At 43.1% G+C, this 24,912-nt stretch overlaps 9 protein-coding genes across 10 annotated transcripts; 7 read left to right on the forward strand and 2 right to left on the reverse strand.

Annotated features, from left to right (window-relative positions):
- Window positions 1-491: 491 nt before the first annotated feature.
- On the forward strand, window positions 492-1,550 carry BCIN_02g04750 (hypothetical protein). Its single transcript, XM_001552914.2, has 2 exons — window positions 492-1,104; window positions 1,173-1,550. Exons 1-2 carry the CDS (start codon window positions 589-591, stop codon window positions 1,392-1,394), a joined length of 738 nt encoding a protein of 245 aa, XP_001552964.1. The 5' UTR covers window positions 492-588; the 3' UTR covers window positions 1,395-1,550.
- A 105-nt stretch (window positions 1,551-1,655) lies between these two features.
- Window positions 1,656-7,773, reverse strand: BCIN_02g04760 (hypothetical protein). Its single transcript, XM_024691329.1, has 10 exons — window positions 6,600-7,773; window positions 5,911-6,550; window positions 5,528-5,852; window positions 4,473-5,460; window positions 3,849-4,374; window positions 3,405-3,790; window positions 3,234-3,292; window positions 2,557-3,186; window positions 2,325-2,503; window positions 1,656-2,272 (listed from the first exon to the last, which is right to left on the reverse strand). The coding sequence occupies exons 1-10, from the start codon at window positions 6,897-6,899 to the stop codon at window positions 1,752-1,754; spliced, it is 4,554 nt and encodes a 1,517-aa protein (XP_024547099.1). The 5' UTR covers window positions 6,900-7,773; the 3' UTR covers window positions 1,656-1,751.
- A 166-nt stretch (window positions 7,774-7,939) lies between these two features.
- BCIN_02g04770 (hypothetical protein) lies at window positions 7,940-9,657 on the forward strand. The gene is made up of 3 exons (XM_001552918.2): window positions 7,940-8,434; window positions 8,505-8,932; window positions 8,984-9,657. Exons 1-3 carry the CDS (start codon window positions 8,226-8,228, stop codon window positions 9,553-9,555), a joined length of 1,209 nt encoding a protein of 402 aa, XP_001552968.2. The 5' UTR covers window positions 7,940-8,225; the 3' UTR covers window positions 9,556-9,657.
- Window positions 9,658-10,623: 966 nt separating this feature from the next.
- BCIN_02g04780 (hypothetical protein) lies at window positions 10,624-11,597 on the forward strand. Its single transcript, XM_024691330.1, has one exon. It carries the CDS (start codon window positions 10,831-10,833, stop codon window positions 11,521-11,523), a length of 693 nt encoding a protein of 230 aa, XP_024547100.1. The 5' UTR covers window positions 10,624-10,830; the 3' UTR covers window positions 11,524-11,597.
- Window positions 11,598-11,710: 113 nt separating this feature from the next.
- On the forward strand, window positions 11,711-13,172 carry BCIN_02g04790 (hypothetical protein). 2 transcript variants are annotated; one of them, XM_024691332.1, is made up of 2 exons: window positions 11,711-11,774; window positions 11,830-13,172. In XM_024691332.1, exon 2 carries the CDS (start codon window positions 11,877-11,879, stop codon window positions 12,951-12,953), a length of 1,077 nt encoding a protein of 358 aa, XP_024547101.1. In that variant the 5' UTR covers window positions 11,711-11,774; window positions 11,830-11,876; the 3' UTR covers window positions 12,954-13,172. The 2 variants fall into 2 exon arrangements, with proteins under 2 accessions (XP_024547101.1, XP_024547102.1); XM_024691331.1 differs by having other exon boundaries at window positions 11,711-13,172.
- Window positions 13,173-14,526: 1,354 nt separating this feature from the next.
- Window positions 14,527-16,370, forward strand: BCIN_02g04800 (hypothetical protein). Its single transcript, XM_001552921.2, has 6 exons — window positions 14,527-15,047; window positions 15,094-15,329; window positions 15,380-15,491; window positions 15,540-15,701; window positions 15,760-15,882; window positions 15,940-16,370. The coding sequence occupies exons 1-6, from the start codon at window positions 14,717-14,719 to the stop codon at window positions 16,248-16,250; spliced, it is 1,275 nt and encodes a 424-aa protein (XP_001552971.1). The 5' UTR covers window positions 14,527-14,716; the 3' UTR covers window positions 16,251-16,370.
- A 212-nt stretch (window positions 16,371-16,582) lies between these two features.
- Window positions 16,583-18,563, forward strand: BCIN_02g04810 (hypothetical protein). Its single transcript, XM_024691333.1, has one exon. The coding sequence runs from the start codon at window positions 16,828-16,830 to the stop codon at window positions 18,223-18,225; it is 1,398 nt and encodes a 465-aa protein (XP_024547103.1). The 5' UTR covers window positions 16,583-16,827; the 3' UTR covers window positions 18,226-18,563.
- A 222-nt stretch (window positions 18,564-18,785) lies between these two features.
- Window positions 18,786-21,801, forward strand: BCIN_02g04820 (hypothetical protein). Its single transcript, XM_001552923.2, has one exon. It carries the CDS (start codon window positions 18,892-18,894, stop codon window positions 21,625-21,627), a length of 2,736 nt encoding a protein of 911 aa, XP_001552973.1. The 5' UTR covers window positions 18,786-18,891; the 3' UTR covers window positions 21,628-21,801.
- A 1,411-nt stretch (window positions 21,802-23,212) lies between these two features.
- Bcyhi9 lies at window positions 23,213-24,772 on the reverse strand. Its single transcript, XM_024691334.1, has one exon. The coding sequence runs from the start codon at window positions 24,402-24,404 to the stop codon at window positions 23,505-23,507; it is 900 nt and encodes a 299-aa protein (XP_024547104.1). The 5' UTR covers window positions 24,405-24,772; the 3' UTR covers window positions 23,213-23,504.
- Between the last annotated feature and the right edge of the window lie 140 nt (window positions 24,773-24,912).

Raw genomic sequence — 24,912 nt, forward strand, 5'->3', positions numbered from 1 at the left:
TGCGACACATGCTAGAGATTAGATGGTCACTGGAGCAAAGATAGTTATCGTAAGGGCGGGCGAGGTTTGTTAGGATTGAAAACAAGTTGTGTATTTTGCGAAGATAACGATACGATTTCCGAAACGGTGCTTGGTTTATCTCGTTTTACGATTGATGATTCTTTGAAGATTAGTTTACATGAATAACGTTGGATCCAACTAAAGCTCGTTCAAATCCCGATATCTGCTCCACTGGTGCGCATGCAATTCATGTAACATTTGGGATTCCCCTGATATCGAAATTGTTCTCGAGTATCTGTTCCGAATGACTAAAATATGGCTCATATCCTCATCATAGGATTCATATGCATGGCCAATCAAACGGTATCTTACGTTTCTCCGAGTTTGAAAAACTCTGTGCCTTTCATTCCGTCCTAGTACTCGCTTGTAATTTGAAGATCCAGGTATTTTACAACCACGATAGCTTAAGTCCAGCACATGGAAGTCCTACTGCGCTTCTTCTGTAGTCAAGAAAATATAGCTTCCCGTTCCTTTCCCTCCTTTTGACTTTGGATATTCGATCCTAGAACTCACACTTCCACAGCAACCATGGAAAACAAATTCATGCCCAACGCTAGCGCACATCCTCTCCGCATTATCTTATACACAATCTTCCTATCCACAGCAATCATATCGACATTCATCCTCCTAGCTCACAAAGAAATACTTCCCTTCCTCGCCCCCGTCCAAAACCTCATCATCTACCAAATCTGTCCCGGAGCACACGACCACACCAGCGGAGCCACAATCCCAGTCCCTCCAGCCAGCGAATTCCACTCCAAGATCTTCGAGCCGATCCCCGCGCTCGAAGCTGCAATCGGTGACCCCGAGGATGTAGACTGGGATGAATATCTTCTCACGCCCAACGGCGGCTTTATCATGGTGGATGAAGGAGATGGGGTTACGAAGGGATACGGAGTCACCATGTTTCATCAATTGCATTGTTTGGGAATGATCAGGACGATGTTATTTGGAGGATCGATGAATCATGATCACGAGGTTCAGGGGGCGGAGTGGTCGAAAAATCCGCTGCATTTCCTGCATTGTTTGGATTATATTGCTCAGGTGAGTAATTTTTCTTCTTTGGTGTGTGCTCGAAAGCATCGTTGTGCTAATTTCATACTGCCTATTAGGGAATTATCTGTACGGCCGATGATACCCTTGAAGTTCCTAAGCCCACGACTAACGCCATGGGCAAAGTGGTGGATGGGATTGATGGTATGGGCCACGAGCATCAATGCCGCAACGCGAGTGCTCTGAGAGAAAAAGTGCTCCTTAGTGAAAGTACGCCGGTCTGGAGAGCAGCTCTTGGTCGGACTAGTGTTTTTAGTCATCGTGCTATTCCTGTAACCTAAGCTTCGAACATTGGACGATGGAGGAGCCAACTACTAAGGTTTTATTGCGGGAAGGCGAGCAAATGTTCTAGTAGGTGTTGTAGGTACGTAGATCGGGTAATTTAGTATGCTAGATGACCTTATACCAATGAATTTGAGAAGCATTTTGATCTATCAAGCTCAAAAATTATCACTGGTGATACCAAGTCTCTTAAAAACTTGTGGAATACCCCCGTCTCCAATGGAACATCAGAAGAATGTTTCATAATGAAGGATAGGACCTGGTGCAGAGAAAGCATATGATTTTGACAATTGTGCCGTATTTAATTTCAACCTGGTCAACATACATGAGAGCATTCGACTATTACCCTCTCTCTATTAATCCTTACTCATATCAACCAATTTATCTACCTCTCCACTCTCTTTCACCATACCCCAAAACATTCCCTTTTTCTCAATTAATTCCCTTGGACTTCCCATCTCGGCTAGTTTTCCATCATTCATCACTAAAATCTTATCAAAATCTCCTACTGTACTAAGTCTATGTGCAATAACCAACAACGTGCTATCTACAAATTCCTCGCGAATGCTTTGCTGAATAAGTGCATCCGTCTGAACATCTACAGAAGAAGTCGCCTCGTCGAGAATAAGAATTTTTGGGCGGCGAATGATAGCACGTGCGAGGCAGAGGAGTTGGCGTTGGCCCTGGGAAAGATTGAGACCACCTTCGGCGATGGAGCTGTTTAAGGAGAGGAAGATGTTTTGATTTTGAGATGAGCTTGATGACGGAGTTGCAATACCAGAGCTTGATTCATCGATGAGATGAACTCGGCGAAGGGCATCAAAGAGTGCTGTATCATCGTATTCATTATCTGCATCTAAGTTGCTCCGAAGTGTACCTAAAATTCTATTAGCGTATTTTCTTTTTTCGAAAATCCGGAGAGCTCTAACCTGAAAACAACACTGGATCTTGAGGAATGATGGCTAGATTACGGCGCAAAGATTGTAGCTTTAGTTTCGAGATATCATAGCCGTCGATAACAATGCTGCCTTCTCTCGCTTCCAGAAAACGGAAGAGTGCCAATGTTAGCGTAGATTTCCCAGATCCAGTACGACCAACAATCCCGACCCTAATATCATGTTAGACTTGAAATTTAAGGAGGTAAAGATTTCAGATATTCACCTCATTTGTCGATCGATATTGAAGCTCAATCCTTTCAAAACAGGTTCCAGATCATGGTTGTATGCAACGGCCAAGTCTTTCACTTCCAAACATCCTGCTGTTGGCCAACTAGCGGGGGGTTCTTCGCCATCTAATGTCTCTGTGGACATTTCTGTATATTCAATCACACGCTCCGCCGCGTTCATTCGTAATTCCAGGAAACCTGCATGGAAAAGTGACCAAAAAAGGGCACTTGAAAACTCCAGAGATATAGCAAGGACAAAACCAGCAAGCCCTGCATCAGTAACAGTAGCGGCTACAATCGCTGCAATTGACATTGTGTATGCTGCCGAAGCTATGCCACCTATCCTCCAAACGAGCCAATTATGACATAAAGTAGTATTCCAAAGTGTTGAGCTTCCATCGTCTATCCTACGATATACCTTTTCCAGGTAAATATCTCTCTTCTCGAAAGCTCGTATGGTAGTGATGCCAATCAAAATAGTTCGAAACTGTTCAAATATGAGTGATCTGTTGGTCGAATCCAAGCGTCTAATTGCTCTCGCGGCAGTAATGGCTTGAAGCGCTAAATATGCGGAGAATGCAGATACAGCAACTGTTAAAAATATTACATATGGTGATAAAAACATCCTTATTCTCATTAGCAAAGGGATATTCAGCAAGAATCTACTACTTACCCTGCAATTGCTATGCCGAATAACCTGAAAACATCACCGACCCCCCATGTGAGCGTATCCTGAGGTAAAATATGTCAGCAATATGGCCAGTCTAGTGTGTGAAAGATCTCATAAAACGGATCAATCAATCAATCAATCAAGGGGAATATATATGAAAATGACCATGCTCACCACAATATCAAAGTCGACTGTGTTGAAGTCCGTCGTGAATCTATTCATTACCCTTCCAAATGGGACAGTATCTATCCAACGTAGAGGGGCTCTTAGAACTTTGAATAGCATTGTCTTAAAGAGCTTTTTTGAACCCCGAATACATTGCTTGTATGCATAAATATAACCGTAGATACGAAAGATGCTCATGGCGATACAAAGGGCAAAATAGATTCCGAGATAAAAGGTTGTACTGTGTTTTCCTGGTACATCAAGTGATGGCACAGTACCATTTCTATCAAACGCTGAGGAAGTCAAGAAAATTTGCGGTTGATTGAATCTTGTATGTAAATTGCGCTCGTTCTCACCATCAGTACTGGTCCAGAATCGAAGCCAGTATGTTCGACCTAAAGATGAGTGTTAGTGTTTGTCCTCGTAAATCATGGTGGAAAGAAATAATCTTACCGAGATTGAATAAGGTAGTCAAGGTATAAATTAAAAGGAATATGATTCCGATAGTCCATCCACCACATGATTTGAGCCATTTGGAATAAACTGAAGATCCAATGTTTCCTTGTTTGCGAAATTCATCCATCACAAACTTGAGAGGATCGGTCTTTTTCATCATTGGAGAATTGCAGCCTGATGTATCTACGATGGTATCTTCCTTCAGATCATCTTCCACAGCGATTAGAGTCTCGTCAGTATCATCCAGGCTTTCGACGGGTGCACCAAGATATTCTTCCAATTCCTGAACACTAGAAAATTGCTTGACAATACCATCCTCAAGCTCTACGATAGACTTGACATGCGATTTGCATAAAGATAAATGGTGTGTTGCTAATATAACAGTACGGCCAGCGCTCAGCTTGCCGACGAGAGCATTATTAAGGATGAACTGGCCAACGTGAACATCAACAGCACTAAATATATCGTCTAGCAAAACAATTCCAGCACGAGAATACAAAGCTCTTGCCAAAGTTAATCGCCACTAGATCACCAATAAGTTAGTTTTGTGTCATGAATTTGATTTTGCGGCAATGGACAAATCAAGATGCGAGGAAGAGAGCACGGGCATGTATTACTTACTCTCTGACCACCACTTAAATTGATTCCACCAGTTCCAATTTCTGTTTCATGACCGTCTGACAGGAGTTGAAGATCTTTGGTCAGAGCACAAGCTTCAATGACTTCTTTATAACGATCCAGATCTAGTGGAAGGCCAAATAGAACATTCTCCCTGACTGTACAATTTTCTATCCAGGGAATCTGTGCAACGAAAGCAACCGAGTGTGGAACAATCCAATTATCTTTATTCGCGTGCTGGTCGTAACAATCAAATGGCCTTTCCGGTACCCTGATTTTACCAGAGATAAGCTCTGCTTCACCAAGCATTGAATTCAGCAACAAGCTTTTTCCGGAACCGGTTTTCCCGCAGATGATTGTCAATTTGTTGACTGGGAATGAGATATTGACATCTCGAAGAATAAACCGATCACTTTCGTTGTCTACATACTCGGTGTCGGCGGGCCAGCTTATTCTCGCATTTTCAAAAACAATCACGGGCAAATCGGAGTCGGCAGGTTCGAGTAGTTCCATTGGGCTAGAAAGGATATTCCCGAGTTCTGGCGAGTTAAGAAAGCTTTCAACACGTTGCAACGATACGTTTGCAGCAATCATCTGTGTTATTATATTGGGGAGACATTGCATACAATGATCCAACTGTAGAAATACACCGATGGCAGTGAACGCTTGTGCGGGTGTTAGCTGTTGGTATATGTATGAGTGAACTCCCAGTGCTATAGCGGCGGTCATGAGTGGATTTAAAATCCAGCAAGCAATCAGCATTATTCTGGACATCATAACATCCCAGGTTGCTGTAAGCTCAATGTCTCGCATTGCCATGATTGATCTTTCCCATCGATCCTCAAGAGCGGAGAATTTGATCTGGCGGAATCCTTGAAGAGCCTCGCCAATAATTGCAGCTTTCTTATCTCTAGTCTGCATTAGAATTCCCTGAGAGGCTGTAAACTTCTTTGCGTAGCGGCGTGTAACGGGAAAAGTTATGATGATAAAGCTAGTAAGTTAGTTCCGGGGCTGTGAATAAAAATCTCCAAGAGAGGATTGGAAAGTAGGTGACGCACCAGAAGCCAAGTAAAATTCCCTGCCAGCTCAATAACGTAACCAGAAACGCTACAGATATGATAATCCGGCCGGGTGCTTGAACAATTTCGAAAGTTTGCCTAGCACAATCACAAATTCTTCCGGTATCTACTCCAATTAAATTGAGAATTTTTTGTGATGTTTTGTCGGGGTCTATCTCATCAGAAGAAACGCCATCTTCGTTTTCAGCGATCGAAGGTCCGCCTTTTGCATCTTTGCGCCGCATAGTTTTCTCAAATATCAAAGCAGATAGTTGAGCTCGCATTGGAACAGAAACTAGGCTCGTGCTAGTAATGTCTTGCATGGCTGTTATGCAATGTTAGATTGATGATAACGAGGATTGACTTTGGTGATTGACACATACCTTCAACCCAAGAAGCTAAAACGGTGGCAAGCCCAAAAGCCAGTATATAGAATGCTAGCTGCTTTCCAGTTTGCCCTGACTCCATTGCATTTAGTATTTTGAAGATTGCTAGTTGTGGGCCAATGGCAAGAAAAGCATGGATCAACCCGAGAACAATCTGTAGGATAAGTGACCATTTGTACACCTTCAACAACCTCACCCATAATCGACCAGTGCTGCTATTAGCCATCCATTCATGGCTGAGAGTCTTTGATCTTTTTGCGTAGTGCATTGTTGGAAGTTCTTCCATATCTAAATTGTTTTGTCGCTTCGCTTTTGTGAGCAAGTACCCTATTGACGAGAACGAGAATCGATTGAGGAAAGAAACGTTGAATTCATTTAGAACTAGTCTCCCATGATAGAAAACCTGCGGTCGTCGTGGGATCGATATACTTGCGATCCCAACAGCAATTAGAGTAACCATCTGGGCAACAGATAACGCAGTAGAAATCGACCATGAGCTTCTCAGAGTTTCTTGGTCCTCAACAATAACCATACAGAGGAAAGCAAGGCAGGAAGCTGTAATGTATACACCGTGTGTGTAGCTCACGATAGTATCTTTCGTATAGCATACAGCGAACACTTGTATCGTCAACAAGAACTATCATCATTAGCATCACTGCTGCGAAAAGTTGTAATCAACCACTCACCCAACCCACAATATTAGTTGCAAATTGCTCAAGGGAATAAGTAGCGCTACCGAATTGAAGGGTTTTCAGAACAAACGTCAAGATACCCAAAATAGTAAATATTGACAAGCATATCTTTGGGACCTTGGAGTTAAAATTGGTCTCGCTAGTGGTAGTTGTGTTCCCATCCTTATTGTCACCCCAGCTTGAAGTGCCCTTTCGTCGGTATGGAGTACGTGAGATCGTTACAATCGATGGCAGTGTAAAAGCTCCGATAGCAGCCAGTCCAATGACTTCTGCAACGATGCTTTGAACTTGCATCCTCACTGGATTATCTTTGAAAATTTGCGACAAAAATCATACAAAGACAATTGAGAAAAGGTGCTGATAAGAGAAATTTTATAGTCATTTAGGACTGATAAGGAGCTGCGCGAATTTTGAGTAGAAAATACGCGCTTCCAAGGGTAGCGGTTGGTATCTCGCATAATTGCGATAGTGAATTATCGACGACTCATGCAGTCAGATGTGTGGCAAAACAGATAAAGAGTAGATGATGATCGAAATGGTTGCAGGATTAACCCAACCCTAAGCCTCTCAACCCCCACTAAACTTTGACACCCGCGATTCCGCAGGCCCACTGCTATACGTATTGTGTTGGGCCTAGGCCTCATAGAGTCGCTGCTCAGTAGCTCGCTACTTTCGACATGACACGAGAACGAATAAAGAATAACGAATACTGAAGCTCATCAAAGTTGAGGAGCATGTCTGAACGCGGTGTTGAGTTGCCGAATTGGCGGCGGCCATGTCATGGACGATACGCAGTAGATGCACCAAATGGCCCCACTATAGCTGTCAATTGAAAGCTTCCGCAGGGTTGACATAAAGATTGTGCGTGTCGCCCACCTCTTTCGTTGAATTCTGTTTGTTGCGGGATACAAACAACTTGCCAAAATCCTATATCATCCTTGGTCCACGGAGCGAATCGGGGATAAGAACGCACAGCTGCGAGATGCATGATGTATGATGTATGTCAGTCGGTTTGGCGGCACGCCGTCTATTTGATCGTATGTGATACATTTTTCCGGATGATTCATGCGGGGTTCAATTTCTCACGCCGACCTCAACAAGACAGACAGATAGATAACCGTTGCTTCATGTAAACTGAGTGCATTGTCACGTTGATCTGGCTGCAATCAGGGTGAGTGGGTGGTGTATTAATGGTTCGTATCACGAATATGCGCGGGATAATAAATAGAACTTGGCTTTTTGTCGGCAAACGTTTATCCGTTGCTATCTCCGATGTATCTGCACAGTCCAATCAAAGCTCGAAGCTATCGGACAACGTGAATCGTTCATCAACAGCCTCACGAGCATCAAGCGTCTTGTTATTCAGAAACCTCAATTGTTGAGGGCAATTTTCGGTTGTGATGTGGTATATCTATCGTATATCACTTCTTTCCATCCCAACAAGACTATACATCTCAACTGCCGATATAGCACTCATGTAGGTATTGCGGAAGTGATAGCGGCTGGTGCGGAGTCGAGCGGGGGAAGTGAAGTATATGTATTGTTCTTTCCACTATTGAAGATTACCCACGCTTCTTCTGCTTCTTGAACATCTCCCTCTTCATTGTAAGATACATCGAAATGGCGACTATTCATCATAATCCCCCTTTTCGCGCCGAGCACTTAGGTTCCCTACTACGCCCAACTGAGCTTCTCGCCAAACGCAGTGCTTTCGAGAAAAATAATCTAAGCCAAGAAGAACTTACACAAATTGAGAATGATTCTATCAAGCAGGTAGTAGAGCTACAAAAGGAGTGCGGGTTTAGGGCCGTCAGTGATGGAGAATATCGGTTCGTTGTCTCGCATAATTTCAATAAACTGTAAATTGTGGCATCCATGCTTACTCAAATCGGATGGCAGACGTGCTGTATTTTGGGGAACGTTCTTCGAGGAGCTCGACGGTATGACCGAAATCCGCAACCCCTCTATGGACATTTTCCGTCCTTATGTTCCTGATATCGCTGGATTCATCGAGAAAGGCCACAAGCCAGGCCAATCTTGCCTCTGCACCGGCAAAATAAAGCACACTGGAAAATCGACTCTCATTGGTCAATTCGAATATTTGAAAACTCTTGTACCTGAAGAGAGATGGAGTGACATCAAATTGACAATGATTGCCCCACCGTGGTATCATCTCAGATATAAAGATGGAAAGGCTTTCCCCAAAGAAGTGTATGCAAACGATGAGGAATATTTTTCAGATATCTCGAAAGCTGTCAGTGCAGAGTTGGACATCTTGTACGAAGCTGGACTCAGAAATGTGCAGTTTGACGATCCAAATTTTGCATGTAAGTATTCCGATGCGACGCAAATAATAGCAAGAGCTAACGATTTGAAAGATTTTTGTTCCGAGAAAATGTTGAAGGGTTGGGAGGAAGACAAATCCAATACTAAAACTGCTGAGGAGTTGCTTGATGCCTATATCAAGTGTTATAACGACAGCATCGAGAAACACACCTCGAAAATGCATTTCGGTTTGCACATTTGCAGAGGTAACTTTATGGGATCACGCCACTTTTCCGAAGGAGGTTATGATCGCATTGCTACTAAGCTATTCCGCAACCTGAATGTAGCAACATACTACCTCGAATATGACACACCACGGGCCGGAGGATTTGAGCCATTGCTCTACCTCCCATCCCACAAGAATGTTATTCTTGGAGTCATCACCTCAAAGTTTCCAGAGCTCGAAGACAAAGAGAAGATGAAGGCAAGAGTCATGGAAGCTGCCGATATTGTAGCAAAAGGAGCAGGGCAAACGAGAGAGGAAGCATTAAAGAGATTGGGCGTAAGCCCTCAGTGTGGTTTTGCTAGTCATGAGGAAGGTAATTCATTGGGGTGGGAAGATATGAAGAACAAGTTACTCTTGGTCAGAAGTATCGCAGATGATATCTGGCCTGGTGAGGCTTAAGCTGAAAGGCATGGCAATTTGTACACTCGCGTATGATTGTACATTATAACTTTTAGTAATATTATTTCTCATGACCTCTTGACAAATAAGTTTTTTCCAACATTAAGTAGCACTTTGCCTATGACGTCCAATTATAAAAATGATGTTAGTTGAACCGTTACCACCCATGTCGGTTTTAACCCCACTCTCCTCTTTCCTGATACCTTGTTTACACAACCCCTCCTGATGAAAATTTCAATATATTGCTAAATTGAATCTTCCTCTCAACAAAAATCACAAACGGCCGGATGGTGTAGTTGGTTATCACGTGTCCTTAACAATTAACACCTGTTGAATACGGACAAGGTCCTGGGATCGTGCCCCAGTCTGGTCATTTATTTTTTGCTTTTCTATTCCATTCTCCTCCTTGCAATTCTAAAGTACCAACTTCTGTAGATGAACAGCCTTGTTGCTCCATCTTTCGCTCTCAGAGAACTTCATGAAAGAGAGTGCGCACTGTGGGTACGATACCTGTAATAGGGTGGTGTGGGTCAGATAGTGAAGATTTTTTTACAAACTGTGCGTAAGCGAACTGGTGAAGGGGTTGGTGATTCAAGTCTTGAGCTACTCTCGTAAGATTTAGGGGTCTTGTTTATCATACTAGGTGCAAGAGATGATCATGTTTTCCTAATCCATTGATTTGGTAAATGTCTGAGTGACAGCCCGTAAAATAAGATTATGGCTCTAAAACCTTTTGCTCTTCTGCGGCTCGTTCGCCTTTCTTTCGGTGATGCGAAATAAATGCTTTCATCAAAAATCTTGATTCCCATAGATTATTGGCTATTGATATTTTAGGGATCGATAGATCAGGGTGTTAGCAGATGTGTATATTTCCAGGTGCGACCCCGCATTCCCCCACTACATCCTTCAAATAAATCTCCGTTGAGCTGCCGCTTTAATAATATCATCAGACAGCAACGGTGAAGGCACGAACTGCTTATTATTTAAAAGCTAAAGCTGGGTGCCTAGCCAAGATTACCACGCGTCGTCTGACGACTTTGAATACATATAAGATACTCTGACCTGTCTGATCTCTCCATGCTCTTGATACGCATTCCTACATAATTCAACTCATTTTCATTAGAGATTTGTGGTATCAGTCCTCATTAACTTCATTACGCCGCCCTTACGCCAAGCGGACGATTGTTCCAAATACGACGCATCTCGATATCAACGTTTCTTGATCGCTTCTGTTTTCTACCCTTATAATCCGTTAAAACACACCAGCTATTTGTAATGGAACGTATGTTGCAGTCGTCGGATTCATCTTCGGAGCAGCTCACTACGTTCTCTTGTTTTGCAGAGCTTCCAACGGAGCTCCGTCTCAAAATCTGGCATTTTTACATGCCCGCTCCTCGGGATCTATGCATCAAATCTAAAAATTATCAAAGCATTACGGGGCGATTTTCATTTCGTGGTTGGTTTATTGACAGCGCTAGCTTAATCACTGGTGGTGGTGATACTAGCGCTATCCCGACAATACTCCATGTCAATAGCGAGGCGCGAGAGGTCGGATTGACAAGATATGAATTAGCTTTTAGCTCTTACCACAGAGCAGGAACCGCATACGTTGATTTTGAAAGAGATAACATAGATTTGACTCGGGCGGGTTCCAATTGTGTATTCATGTTAGTTGGAGGTCGTTTCGAGGGTATAGATGATGTAGAAAAGGTCAGAAATCTGGAGTTCACGGTGCAGCCACATTTCTGGGATTCAAACGATTTTTGTTGGAACGAGGTCATGCAATTCAGCGGATTAAGAAGATTGAGCTTGAGAATATATGAAAGTTTCATAGACGAGAGCGAAATTCCCAATTTGAGAAATGGACTGGAGGATTTCGCGCGGCGAAATACCGAGTGGAAATTGCCAGATATTAGGATATGGTTTGATAAATTGGGTATGAAAAAATGGGTAGCTTTAGAACTTTAGATGGTTCGTTCTGTATTTATTACTGTAGAAGAAATCTCTCTTTTTAACAATGATTGTTGTTTTGGATTTGAGCAGTTCTAGAGTATCTAGTCGTATTCTTGAAAGCACTGCTGGCTTGTATAGCATACTTACTATGCGGGAAGTTCAAAGGGAGCAAAACCTTTCACAAGAAAGTTAGATCGGCATCGAATTTGAGAATATTCTAGAATGGCCATGTCACTTTTCGGATTGGGCCTTTGATAGATGACTAGGTACGAGTAGTTCTAGTCAGATGTTTCCACCGTTCAATGTCCTAAGACAGCATAGTTTTCCGTTATAAATCATTGCACTCTCTTCAATAATCATTCCTCGCAATGCCCGCTACACATCCCGGTTACCATTGTCTCCAACTGTATGCCTCGCATACATCTCATCGCTCCCTTAAGCCAGCCGTCAGGAGTCCCAAAGAAACTATGATGTGTAGAAACGAGCACTCCGAAGATTCAAATCCTCCTCATATAAAACGCGAAAACACAGATACAATCCGCAATCGTCTCCAAACCCTCGCTATCCCCTCCTATCTAGCAGAAGATGTTACAGCGGAAGATTCGGATACGTCAGATCATGGGGAAGAATCAGAGCTTGTCATAAAATGGGGTAAGGACATGGCCAAAATCTGCGAGGTCAATCATCGTGGGCTCTATTTGCTTCTCATGTCATTTTATCATCAAATCGATCACAACCGTCGGCTCCTAAAACTATCCGATGATTGTACCGTCTCTGATGTTCAGGAATTGCAGCCTTTTCTCCGAGGCCTTCCCAAGTGCGGGGCGTTAACATCTAAAGCTATGGTATCATATCTTGAACAAAATCATCCTGAGCCAGTTTTTCGATTGGTTAAGTGGATGCAGATGACGTTCGGGCACAGTTACTTTCCTCCACCCGAATTTTTAAAAGTCTCTGGCTTTTCAGACAATATATGGCAATTTACCGTCCTTTATCCACCAGCACGAATCCGAGATCGGTTTAATGCGGCTGTCATTCGAAACAACGGACAGACGTCAGTACGATGGCACGGCACTGCAATCAACACACTTCACTCTATCCTTCAAAATGGTTTTCTTACCGACAGAATCTGGACTGCTGGAAAACCAGCAGTGTCATGGCGATATGCTTTCAAACAGGGGGCTCGCGACGCACTTGCAGCTGTCCGCCATCCATTATATGACTACGGCATATTACTAGGTCTGGAAGTAGCCGACCAGCCAGTTTCTAGAATTGTTACTTATCCACTAGCCGATTCCGACAAATTGATCGTGAGGTATGTATTCGTATTACCTCCAAATACGCTAAAGCCTCAGGCTGCAGCCTCGAGACATATAGCGTTATCGATGGAGGCGGCATTCAGGGAATGGCCTAGTGAGGTGAAGCATTGGGACATGAGGAGTTAGATTTGTAGGGTCAGAAGATTACTTAACAGTTCTCATACCTCTTCATTACCATCCGCGCACTTTGGATAGGGGGAAGTTCTCATTATTTTGTGGTTTAGCTATCAGGGTAAACAGTTACATTTATCCCAACTTACACACAAATTCTGGGGTCGTTTGAATCTTTGCAGTATCATGTCAGTCCAGATTAATTTCCATCTAAGTACTTGGACATTGGTTTCAAACTGTATAGGGATTGTGCATTTGGCTCGTGTGATAGCCCTTATTGATCTCCAGCCATGTATTTGAGTGGTGTTGGAAGATATCCCTAGTGGGCCATTAACAATGAGCCGTGGGGTGTTGTACCGATTGATTCAATGCCAGGACGCAGTATATGGTTGCGTGTTTGATGAGAAATTGAGATATCCATACTTGTATCATTGCGAATGCAATGTGCAATAAAAATGATGAATTTTACCAAACCGTGGTTTGCGCAAAACGTTTTGCTGGCCTCTACAATACATGATACGATCCCCTATGGGTCGCTAGTAAAGTTGCAATTTGTGGTGGCTATTCAGCATGAAGCTTGACACTACAACACTGGACCAATCGCCGAATGGTCAATCAAAGACCTTGTGACAATCTTCGTAGGCGACGCAACCTTGTACGTATGTGGCATAGCAAATATGTATTTTTTGTCTGATAAACATTAATGATAGTTTACGGTAGTCTATTGCGGCCAGAACGCTGCCGCCAAATTTGACGCCATTTGAAAATTCTACCTTCGATGCATAAACTATGCGAATAATTGATGTTGTACTGTACGGTTCCACAAGCCGTGATCTAGATCTTGATGATTGGCTTTATAGAGTTCTACTTGACTTGGTATTCAGCTCATAGCTATAGACCAGCTTTGACATGGGTTGAATGTGTTGGAATGTGGTATTGAAAAATAGATGGACATGGGGCTGGGTACGATTATGTTAGTCCAAGAGATGGGCAAGATAATGGATGTCAAAGATTGGACTTCATAAATACTATCACCTTCCTTGTTGAGTCGTTGCGTCGTAAAAATGGCTGCAATGCTGTTGGAAATGGAGCAATCCGATATGTAAAAGCAGTGCTTAGAAAATGCTTGATTTGGAAGGCGGGCGCATTACATGCAGCGCTGTCAGCGCTATTGAAGAAAGCAGTGTCTGCTCAGAAGCTAAGAGATCGGTATTGAGTACCAATAATAACGCGATTTCATAGCGTAATCAATTCAGGCAAAACTCACATACTTCAACACGACCTTTGTGGGCGCTTCAAAACCCCTGCACTGACCAAAATTCAACTGTGTTTCGGCCAGCCAAGTCCCGATGCGAAGCCACAGATGTCTTCAAGAGTTCGATAATGGAATTCTAGAACAAAATGGTGAATTCGAAGCTAAATGCAGGTTCCCCGCACAATGCGGAAGGCAATGTCAATTTAACCTTAATTCAAAGTCTTGGCCCCCTTGGCGCGAGAGATAACATGCTCGGCAAAGTATCACAGCTTCCTATTTGGATCTACCGAGGCCAGTCACTACAGATATTTCTTCAGTCTGATCTTATGATTTGTTTAATGTGTATCATTAATATGTGTAACTTTGGTGAACGTTAGTGAACGAAGTTATGAGCTTCTTGTTCAGGAACTCCCCCAGAAAAGTTTCCGTTGGTAACCGCAATCTGCCCGTACAGAAAGATATATCAAGCAGCATTCTCCCTCTCATAACACCTAGCTAATTGCATTCATTGACTTCTGCAAAAATGAAGCTCTCCGAGATATTCACTCTTGCTACTGTAGCTGCTGCTGCAGGTGTGGCTATTGCAGAGAAGGTCGACTATGATGGTTACAAAGTTTTCCGACTCAAAGCTCAAAAAGACAACATCGGGAAAATCGATGACATTGTCTCTTCGTTAAACCTTCAAACATGGAAAAAGTCTGCCAAACTTGGGACTGCTGATGTGGTTGTACCACCCGAGCAGGTCGACAACTTCTTGAAAATTACCGGAGACTTCTCAAAACAGGTTATGCACAGTAACCTTGGAGAATCTATTGCGGAAGAGGAGCACGCTGATACTTATTCCATAGAAGCTGGTAAGTTTCATTTGTGTTGTCTGGAGTTGTAATTAACAGATATCAGCCCTCGCACCAAATGCTACGTGGTTCACTGCTTACCATGCGTATGCGGACCACATACAATTCCTTAAAGATCTTGTCACTGCACATCCATCAAATGCTGAGATTGTGACTGCTGGAACTTCCATTCAAGGCAATCCAATTACTGGTATTCATATTTATGGTAGTTCGGGTAAAGGAGTTAAGCCAGCCGTGCTCTTCCACGGTACTGTGCATGCTAGAGAGTGGATCACAACTTTGGTGAGTCAATTGTCAAATTTTCGACAATTTTGCAGCACTAACGTTTATAGACTGTTGAATACATGGCATACAACCTTCTCTCAAACTATGCCAGCAACACGGAGATCAAAGGATTTGTTGATAAATATGACTATTATATCTTCCCAGTTGTAAATCCTGATGGTAAGCTGAATCGAGTTGTTCTTTCGGCATGGCTAATTTCGACCTCAGGCTTCTTATACACGCAAAGTACAAATCGGTTGTGGCGTAAGAATCGTCAGACACCACCATCTTCTTCAACATGCTATGGTAGGGATATTAATCGAAACTGGGAGTACAAGTGGTCCACTGCTGGTGGAGCTTCCACGAATCCTTGCGCTGAAGATTATAGGGGTATGTATTGTCAATTGGGCCCAGACTATCTGACAAAAATGTGCTAAATATCATATAGGAGTTGCTGCAGCGGATGCCCAAGAAACCAAAGCACTTGCTGCATACTCCAACAAGATCAAGACAGCCCAGGGCTTGAAGCTTTTCATTGATTTCCACTCGTACTCTCAACTCATGATGTCTCGTAAGTCGAATCAACCTCAAAGAACACTGTACAAATTTCCTAACTTAACATGCACAGCGTACGGATACTCTTGCACTGCACTACCAGAGAACAATGCCCAGCACCAATCTCTTGCAGCAGGTTATGTTGCTGCCGTGAAAGCGGTTTATGGGACCGTCTTCACATACGGCCCTATCTGTTCCACAATTTATGCAGCCACTGGAAACAGTGTAGATTACCATGATGCGACCGTTGGTGCTGATTTCTCTTTCACCACGGAACTGAGAGATACTGGAACTTATGGTTTCGTTCTGCCCGCTACCCAAATCACACCTAGTGTCATTGAGGCCTATGCTGGAGTAAGATCTTTGTTGATCAATATGACATAAAAGTCATAACTTCCAATTTCAACCTAAACAACGGAGTACAGGATTTCATTGTTCTTGGATGAGAAAGGAATATGTGGTACGGGCAGCCTGATATAAAAAATTCAATTGATAATTTTGACAAATTTTATGCTTTACTGTGAATCCTCTTTAATTGAAAGGTCTGATCATGAAAAAGTACATACTGAGATACCCACCAGTCTCATTTAATGCCTAAGGCATCAATATGCATTGTGGCTGCTGATATAGTTGATCCCATTGGCTGTTATCATTTGATGTATTTGTGGCTGGCAGCTCCTTGCAAAAATAATCAATTGAATATCAAGTCCTGTACAGACCCAGATAATTTTAGAAGTTCAACAACGTATTTGGAATATATCGTGGGGTGTACGATATATTCAACAAACGCCAGTCAATATGTTCATATCATAACACTTGTACAGTCGGCCTTTTCTTTTGTATTATAAATAATCAGGTGAATGCGTCGATTCACCCATTAAGCTCACATAAAGTCTTTGGACTCATTCTCGAATCTGCGGCGAAGAACCTGGGTGGATTTCTCTCCTCTTACTTGTTGAACATGTGGCTACGCAAATCTCATATGCCGAGATGTGTCGTGCCATTCATCCTGCCTGCCAGACACTTTCGTCCTGAGAGTGTGTCCATTTTCTTACGTCGAGGCATTACCAAAAGCTTCTCAAAGACCTGCAAAGCAATGTTCAACGATGAATCGCCGATAAGAGTTGAGCCAACTGGAGTCAAAGAAAATGCTCAAAGTCCGAGCAACTTCGATTCCACTCATGCATCGCATCCTCAAAAGACTGCAATGACTAGCACAAACATGGAAACCTACCGAGTAGTCAAGGATTCGAATCCCGATATGGTAACTGAGAAGAGGATGGAGGATACTAGCGGAGGCATACAGCAGGAGTCCAACACACGCCGCGAAATATTCACGAGATTTTTAGACCAACTTGAGGGTGATGGTTATACGGCATTTAAAGAACCTTCACCCTATAATACCGCAACACAGCCGATCACTACATTGGAAACGAAACAGAAGTCCACTCCCACACAGATTGTGCCCAAAGTTAACGCCATAAGCAAGGAACAAGTCCGGCTTTCCACAGACAGCCTGCGACACAATAAGGATTTCCTCGGGGAACTCCAGAAACCGGCTGCCGAAAAGGCCAGCGGCTACCATGAGCACGAGACAGCCAAAGCCGATACGACGACCAGTCAAGATATGGAGATATCACGCAGAATCGACCAAACCCTCACCATTTGTCTACATCTAGATGAAAAAGTCACAAGAGAGTTGGACAGAACGGTGGCTAAATACTCCCAGTATACTCCAACCATGAACAATGGTCGGGCGAACGTTGCAGTTATAAAGGGCCTGCCAGTGCAAAATTGGAGACAGTACCAAGTTTTCATGCGATTTCTACAATTTTGGAGGTCTCCTTTCAACATGGGACGAGTAAAGCCTGCCATGACACGATTGGGGCGCTACTGGGAAGTTTATTGGCAAATAGAGGATATCCCCGAAATCTTAGCGATTCGTCAAACTTTCCGTCAGGTATTAGAAGACGATCTTCCACACTATAACTTTGCCCCTGACGCTCTTTGGGAAGCGAGAGCCGTACTCGCTCGGGGTCTCAGTCGAACTCAAGCACGAGAAGTTGTGGATTCAATCAATATAGCACATCCAGATGGAATTGACCTAGGTATGATCACGCGGTGTGTTTTGGTCCATACAATTTTCAGTTATAGCAAAGTTCGCACAACCGTCACTCAATCCCCGGAATTTCCCTTGATGGGTATAAAGTCAGATCAATTATCTCATGGCGCCAATGAGCACACAGAAATCAAAACCCTATGGAATCGCTTGATGTCACAGATTGATACCACATTCTTCAAGGCTAGCAAGTCAAGTAAGTTTTACAAGACGGCGCCTAGCAAAAGACCACAGGAATGAAATATCATTCAACATTAAAGTAATTAATTGAGAACCCCTCGATGAGATGCACCAATAATGAATTGTATCGAAATTAACGTTCCTCACCTAGCGCTAGTGATTAATAGGATTTCAACAACACCCAGGTTAATCGCATCTATTATTGACGTCTAATTCTGGATATCCATGGGACTGTACAATCCTGGCTCAAAACTGGACAGAGATATGGGATTTTGATCTTGGATTCGGCAATTCCCTATGAAAATTTAAATCCCATAAAAGATTGGAAAGCTAAAGGCTTAAGGTATAGATGATGGCCAGCAATTGATCGCCCCAGCACAATAAACAAGTATCATTCATACAAATAACATTATTGAACTAGTCCATAGTTCTCTCGTGCTGATACATCAACGATGAGCATTTTATCCTAGGACTGCTGTGGCCAGGTGACTATTTCTCTCATCTTGATGCTATTGTGCGTTATTACAATGACTCTATGCCAAAAGCGTGCAAAAGCAGTAACTTTTTGTTTTCCCTTCCTCTTTGTTCGGGCGCAATAGGACGGTAACAATTGGCGGCTAGTGTATATTTTCAAACCCAAACACTTCTTTGTTCTCCAAAAGTGAAGTCTACAGCTTCGAGGTATTTGATTTTTTTCATCATTCATGCAATTGCAATTCAGGAATCATGGACCCAGAAACCACTGCAAAATTTGAAAGAAGACAATCCGAACAATCAGATCATTATGGTGCCCATGAAGAAGTCCGTCAATCCTACAAGACAGTTATTCAAGAGAGGGATGACCTAAGACAATATGTGAGTGAGCTTGAGGAACAGGTACTACCCCGCTTCGATGTAAATGGCACAAATCTCGCGGAGATATTTGTTACCCAAAAGAACAAATATCTTGAGCGAGTGAAACATCTCGAAGGCGCTACAGCCGAAGCCGAAACCGAGCAGTCTTATGAAATTCACAGAGCGCAGCGAGAGAAGACTGGGCTACAGCATCAATACGATGAGCTACACCAACGAACGTTTGGACAAAACGGATACAGGGATCGATTGGAAAGTGCGCATGTTGCGCTCGAACTGGCAAATGATCCTCTACCTCCCGATACTGTGGAACTTGCCAGGCAATTAGCGCATGCAAAGAAAGAGAGGGATGAGTTCGATCACGAGGCACGTAGGTTGGGGTCATGGGCCGAAGAGTTGAAACTTAATTGGAATGCTTCAATGAGCGACGTTGAAGAATTAAGGAAGCAAAAGGCCGAATGGACAAATATACAAGATAATTCGATTGCTTTGCAGGAAGCCAACAAGGAAATTGAACGATTACGGGGGGTGAAGGAGATAGAGGATTCTTACCTCGTGGAGGCATCAAAGCGACAGGTTTCACGGCTACAAGAAGAAAAGATTGCCTGGGAAGAAGACCGAATGAAGTTGGAGGATCGCACTGCAGAATTATCGCTAACAATAAGAACTCTGGAGGACATGTTGGCTGCTTCAGAGGCTCAGCATCCGCCTGGTGTACAAATGGCCGATATAGGCAGTAGCGAAGCGGTACGCTCATCAGGATCAGAAATCCTCGGAGATGCCGTCTGGAGACAATGGTCGGAGAGGTTATGGAATCATATCCAAGCCAAGCCTCAAGCAGTAGAAGGTCTCTTTAGTCTAGCTGCAGCAAATTTGTATCGGCCTGGGGGCGCACTACCAGATGTAGACCCGGGACCTGAGAGTCCACGTCAACAATTCCCAGGTGTAACTTGGGTCAAAGAATTGATTGAACTAGCTTGTAATCGACCAGTCGCTCCATTTGTTGAAGAAAGCACTTGGAGAGAATGGGCAAATGAAATAAATGATTTTGTTCTGACTGTACCTCGCGAGATATCTGCGTTGTATCAGTTGGCCGAAGAAGGACAACAATTAGCAGGTGCAGAATGGATTCGTCAACTCATTGCATATGCTACCCAATTACCTTCCCACTCGGAGCATCCACGTACCCTCAAAGAATATCAGCTCAGCGCTAAAGTTAAGGAGACTGAGGCCCGAATCGAAGAGCTCGAAAGAGGCGAAGCGGATAGAGATGAAGCAATCGGTCATACTCAATTTCTGAATGCCACCAACCTGGCACTTGAACAGGCACTTGAAAAAGCAAACAACAAATTCGCAGATAAAGAGCAGGAGCTGGATGGAATAGCGGGCCAATTTGAAGATGAAATAGAACAATTGAATAGGCAACTCAAAGAATCATATGAGCAGAAAAATCTTTTCAAAGGCTTATACGAATCGAAAAATGAAGCTCGGGAGGAAAAGGATGAAATCAAAAAATTGAAACATGATCTCAAAACGGCGTACGAAAGGGGGAATCATTTTATAAAGGTCTCTGAGAGAGGAAAGGTACTTTCAGATGAACATGAGGATGTTTGGAAGCAGAAGTTTGATAAGGAAGTTGAGGGCGCAGATAGGCATGCAGCTGGCTTGGTTGAAGAAGCAGAGACATTACAGGGGAGATTAAATGGAGCGCATGGGGTTATCGCCCAATTAGAAAATGAGGTCAATGAGTTGCGAAGCCAACTCACTGAAAGGAATGCAGTCGATAGCGGCTCAGGTCAAAGTATAGCTGTTACCGCGCCCTCTGAAGCCCCTGAAAATACACCCTCAAGTCACACTCTTTCCGAAGAAAGAGAATCCGTATCCGAGGAGCTCAAAATCGTAAAGACGGATCTCTATAACACGCTCGAAGAAGTGGAAGAACTTAGACTTAAGCTTGGCTTTGCAGATCGTGCATTTATGGATATGAAGGAAGAATTTGAGAAGAAGATTAATACTATTGAGAATAATGCGAAAGAGGAGGTCACAGAAAAGGAAAGGATTGAGGAGAAATTAAAGATTGCGGAGGAGAGGTTTGAGAGGGGAGTTGAGGCTGAGGTCCGGAGGTTGGAGGAGGAGAGGATTCTAAAAGGGAAAGGGAGAAAAGCTGCACCCGGAGCACTCAAACCTAAAACCAAAGCTACAGGAGCAGAAGAGCTTGAAAGCCCTCCGATCTCACCGGTCGAAAGTCCGCCGGTGAGTCCGGATATTCTAATGAAGGGCGATCCTGAATATCTTGGCCCAAAGGAGAAGAAGGGCAAGGCTAGGAATAAGAAGATTCAAACTGATGAATTATCGGAGGTTGGAAGTGAGGGAGCGACGGGAACGAGGAGGAGTACGAGGGAGACCAGGAATAAGATGCCGGTGTATAGGGGGCAGTCTTTGAATGTACTTTTAGGAAGGATAAAGAGTTCAGCTGGGAAGAAGAGAAAGGCTGGGGAGAAGGTCAAGGAGGGCGAAGTGGTTGAAGGTGATGTAGGAAATGAAGAGCTGGGCGATGCTAAAGATGGGGTCAGTGCCAAGGTTAAGAGGAGGGGGAGTAAAATGGTGTGAATTTCGGTTTTAGTTATTTAAATGGGAGCTCCTTGTAGTCAACGTTCAAGCAAATTGAGTTTATAACAAGAACAAAGATTGTTACTAGCAAGAAAGGTTGTTCGACAATGAAACAACAAGTTAATCATCGACAATCTAGGCTACAACAATGAAAACAATATCTATTGTCCATCAAGATCCTCGTTTCTATCGCAATTCATTCCATGTACAACAATCTCTATACCTTCAAATTTTCACACTCCACACAACATCTTTGATCTTACGTCCCCGGCTCGTTATTCTCCGTGCAGTTGTCTCTCACCTGCGCTCCCTGGTTGAGAATATGAGAATCAGGTGAGGTTTTATATACCTTTACATTTTAAAACAAAAGCTCTATCTACGTGAAGATATCCCATACCAGGCTAGCTGAGTGTAACTAAAAATCATGATCCCTCAATTCTACACTCGAATATTTCTCGTAGCCTCAAAGAGAACAAACTCAAACAAGCAATTAAGGGGTACAAACGTGAGCTTTCTTCGACATACACGTTGGCATCATGAACACTCGACCTAGAACACACATCAACACATGGGGTAGAAAGTTACAGTGAAGAGAGCACCACGGTCCAGAACCAATACCGCGGGGGTGATGAGATATAACAGGGACGGGGATATAGATCTCTGGAATCTAGAATTCCTCGTCTTGGTAACTAAGTTTGACAGGTGACAACACAACACATCATCGATAGTCAAAGTACGTTTTCACTGTCAGGAATTCATAGACTCGTCGTTATTTTGCTTAGAATTGACGATCCATACCACAGAATTATGAGCCAAACTATCGAGCGAGAGAAGCATTTTTTCCCTATCTAAACTTTGAACAGGCACTTGCCGTAATCGACCTTCTTTGTTAAGCCTCTAGTCATCTGCAGATAGTACGTATCTTGAGATGAGAGAGATATTTATATCTAGTGCAATATTTTAGAACAATGGCATCTGACCAATCCAGAGCTTCTACATAAACTCCCAATATAAATGAGGTCAGAACTAACTAACCTTATCTTACCCGAATTTGTGATTTTTTGCGACCTCAGGAGTATAAAGCCTTCCACGTGTATGGTATATTCTAGGACAAATACACAACTTGACCCAGTATGGAGCGAATGCAGGAGTATCTCCGTTTTGCGGGACTTCTAGGTTACCTCCTTTTACGTTGTAGACACTTATGAACGGATAAAATGTCATGCTTGTGTGTGAGAGTGATTCTATTGAATCTTGCTTCTAGGTTTCGCTGTCGAAAACCTCACTCTTATCTTAGTCTAGTGGTGATTGAGAAAAGTTAACAGACTGTGAATAAGAATCAACAACAAGTATATATTTGACAACAAGACATTCCCAGTATTTATATGCGTGCGATTCTAGTTTCATGTTCAAGTGAAGCTCTATGTAATTGTGATTGGATTGGCATTGAGATAAACCTCGAAGGGGAAAGCAGCTCTACCCTGGGACACCATCCCGTGGGACTTTTAGGATTCCATAATTAAATAGAGTTTTGAAAGAGAGGTATATATACTTCACGAGAGAACTGTCGCTTGGATAGGTCGAGTGGGAAATGTTTGAAAAGCATGCTGTATTCACTATTCATAGCCAATGACAACCACTGATAACAGTCGGCTACTAACGAGAGCCGACTATGAGAAGTAAACAAATATTGTTGATCGCTTGAGATAATCTCACTTTCGAAATAAGATGTGCAACAAAATGCTTAAAATCATGGACAGACCAATCAAATTGTCGACGTGGGGTAGGGTAGCCTGCGAGAATGAAGTGATGAGTCGAATTCGAATATCAATATTCATCCCCCATATTCTCAGACCTAGAAACATACAACCCTCCCCTTAAACCTCCAAAGTTCCTTCCATAACCTTGACCGCCTCTCCACTCAAAACCACTTTTTCGATTTCCTGTCCATCCTCCTTCGTCTTCACATCTACAAAAATTTCATTCCTCTTCCCCATCTCCACACCCTGTTCAAACCCAAACTTCACTTCCTTGACTCCCTTCCCTTCCTCCTTCCTCGTCAAATAACAAGCCAACGCACAACTAGCACTTCCTGTCCCAGGATCTTCTCTCGTTCCAAACATTCTCGTTCTATATCTTTTCCTGCCCTGATCTTCCCCAACATGCACATAATACATGGTCGTACACAAGCCATTCCTCCACCCTTCATCCAAATGTTCCGTATTATACGTACTTGGGTTTAGATTTTTGATTTCTGCCACTCGTGCTAGATGTTCCAGAGAAGGAAGACTAACGAGCACGAACGTCATTCCGTTAACTATCGAGACGATAGGATATTGCGTTTCTTCCCCTGTGTTAAAGTCTTTGAACGCATATTTTTTCTCATGGACATGGACATTATGTGGGATTTCGGCCCTCGCCACTTTTCCGTCCGCATCAAGTGAGATTGGGATTCTCCCAGCTTTGGTGATTAAAGCCTCCACACTCTTCAGTCCCAAATAATTGAGCACGAAGAATGTGGTTCCAATGGTAGGATGACCAGCAAAAGGAATCTCGGCAGCAGATGTAAAGATATCGACTACCAATTCCTTTGGATTTGAATCTTTCGACTCGGGAAGATGGAGAAAAACGACTTCGGAAAGATTGAATTCTTTAGCGATTTGCAATTTCTGGGTTTGTGAAAGGGTGCTTGGGGACTGGGGACGGATGACGGCAAGAGCGTTACCTAGGTAACGGGTATGAGTAAATACATCGACGTTGGTGAATGGAATATGCATTTTGAAGTAGCTAAGATTTTGTTTCGAGGTAGAGGCCGTAACGATTGAGCTGAAAAATGCAGCGTCGATATGCTTTAAAACTTTGTGAAAGCCGGAAGGATTTTGGCAAGATAGGTAGTTTCAACAAGAAAAGAATAAATGATTGTGTTACAAGAACGTTATTTGAGAAATTTCGAGTACTTATAGTGAGCTAGATGTAGAAGCACGTTATGACTGTTCTTACTTGAGATATCAATTCTGACTCATATATCTCCCTTCGTAAGATGCTCGACTCCGAGTTCGTGATCGGATAGAGCTAATTTTGTACGTCTTACGCGTTCTGATTTCCAATCTATGCCAATTGAAATTGATAATGTCAATATAATGTCAAGATGAATAATAGATAACCTTATGAAGCTGTCCAAAATCGAAGCGGGGTAGTCGGAGCTGCAGCGCACGTGATTTTGATAGAAGCTCAAGGGCGTGAATGACATGCCGACGATTTCCGCATGCCAGCAAGAAATCCAAA

The sequence above is a fragment of the Botrytis cinerea genome, chromosome 2 (assembly GCF_000143535.2).
Source record: "Botrytis cinerea B05.10 chromosome 2, complete sequence".
Classification (NCBI taxonomy): domain Eukaryota; kingdom Fungi; phylum Ascomycota; class Leotiomycetes; order Helotiales; family Sclerotiniaceae; genus Botrytis; species Botrytis cinerea.

Excerpts from the sequence above, each read along its gene's own strand:
- Bcyhi9 (XM_024691334.1), bottom strand. The coding sequence starts at position 24,404 with ATGCATATTCCATTCACCAACGTCGATGTATTTACTCATACCCGTTAC.
- BCIN_02g04760 (XM_024691329.1), bottom strand. The coding sequence starts at position 6,899 with ATGCAAGTTCAAAGCATCGTTGCAGAAGTCATTGGACTGGCTGCTATC. Across the intron at positions 3,293-3,404 it reads CAGTCGACTTTGATATTGTG|GATACGCTCACATGGGGGGT; the intron begins GTGAGCATGGTC and ends ATTTTACCTCAG. Across the intron at positions 2,273-2,324 it reads AGATCCAGTGTTGTTTTCAG|GTACACTTCGGAGCAACTTA; the intron begins GTTAGAGCTCTC and ends ATAGAATTTTAG.
- BCIN_02g04810 (XM_024691333.1), top strand. The coding sequence starts at position 16,828 with ATGTGGCTACGCAAATCTCATATGCCGAGATGTGTCGTGCCATTCATC.
- BCIN_02g04820 (XM_001552923.2), top strand. The coding sequence starts at position 18,892 with ATGGACCCAGAAACCACTGCAAAATTTGAAAGAAGACAATCCGAACAA.
- BCIN_02g04790 (XM_024691331.1), top strand. The coding sequence starts at position 11,877 with ATGCCCGCTACACATCCCGGTTACCATTGTCTCCAACTGTATGCCTCG.
- BCIN_02g04800 (XM_001552921.2), top strand. The coding sequence starts at position 14,717 with ATGAAGCTCTCCGAGATATTCACTCTTGCTACTGTAGCTGCTGCTGCA. Across the intron at positions 15,330-15,379 it reads GAGAGTGGATCACAACTTTG|ACTGTTGAATACATGGCATA; the intron begins GTGAGTCAATTG and ends TAACGTTTATAG. Across the intron at positions 15,492-15,539 it reads CCCAGTTGTAAATCCTGATG|GCTTCTTATACACGCAAAGT; the intron begins GTAAGCTGAATC and ends TTTCGACCTCAG.
- BCIN_02g04750 (XM_001552914.2), top strand. The coding sequence starts at position 589 with ATGGAAAACAAATTCATGCCCAACGCTAGCGCACATCCTCTCCGCATT. Across the intron at positions 1,105-1,172 it reads GTTTGGATTATATTGCTCAG|GGAATTATCTGTACGGCCGA; the intron begins GTGAGTAATTTT and ends ACTGCCTATTAG.
- BCIN_02g04770 (XM_001552918.2), top strand. The coding sequence starts at position 8,226 with ATGGCGACTATTCATCATAATCCCCCTTTTCGCGCCGAGCACTTAGGT. Across the intron at positions 8,435-8,504 it reads GTCAGTGATGGAGAATATCG|ACGTGCTGTATTTTGGGGAA; the intron begins GTTCGTTGTCTC and ends ATCGGATGGCAG. Across the intron at positions 8,933-8,983 it reads TGACGATCCAAATTTTGCAT|ATTTTTGTTCCGAGAAAATG; the intron begins GTAAGTATTCCG and ends ACGATTTGAAAG.
- BCIN_02g04780 (XM_024691330.1), top strand. The coding sequence starts at position 10,831 with ATGGAACGTATGTTGCAGTCGTCGGATTCATCTTCGGAGCAGCTCACT.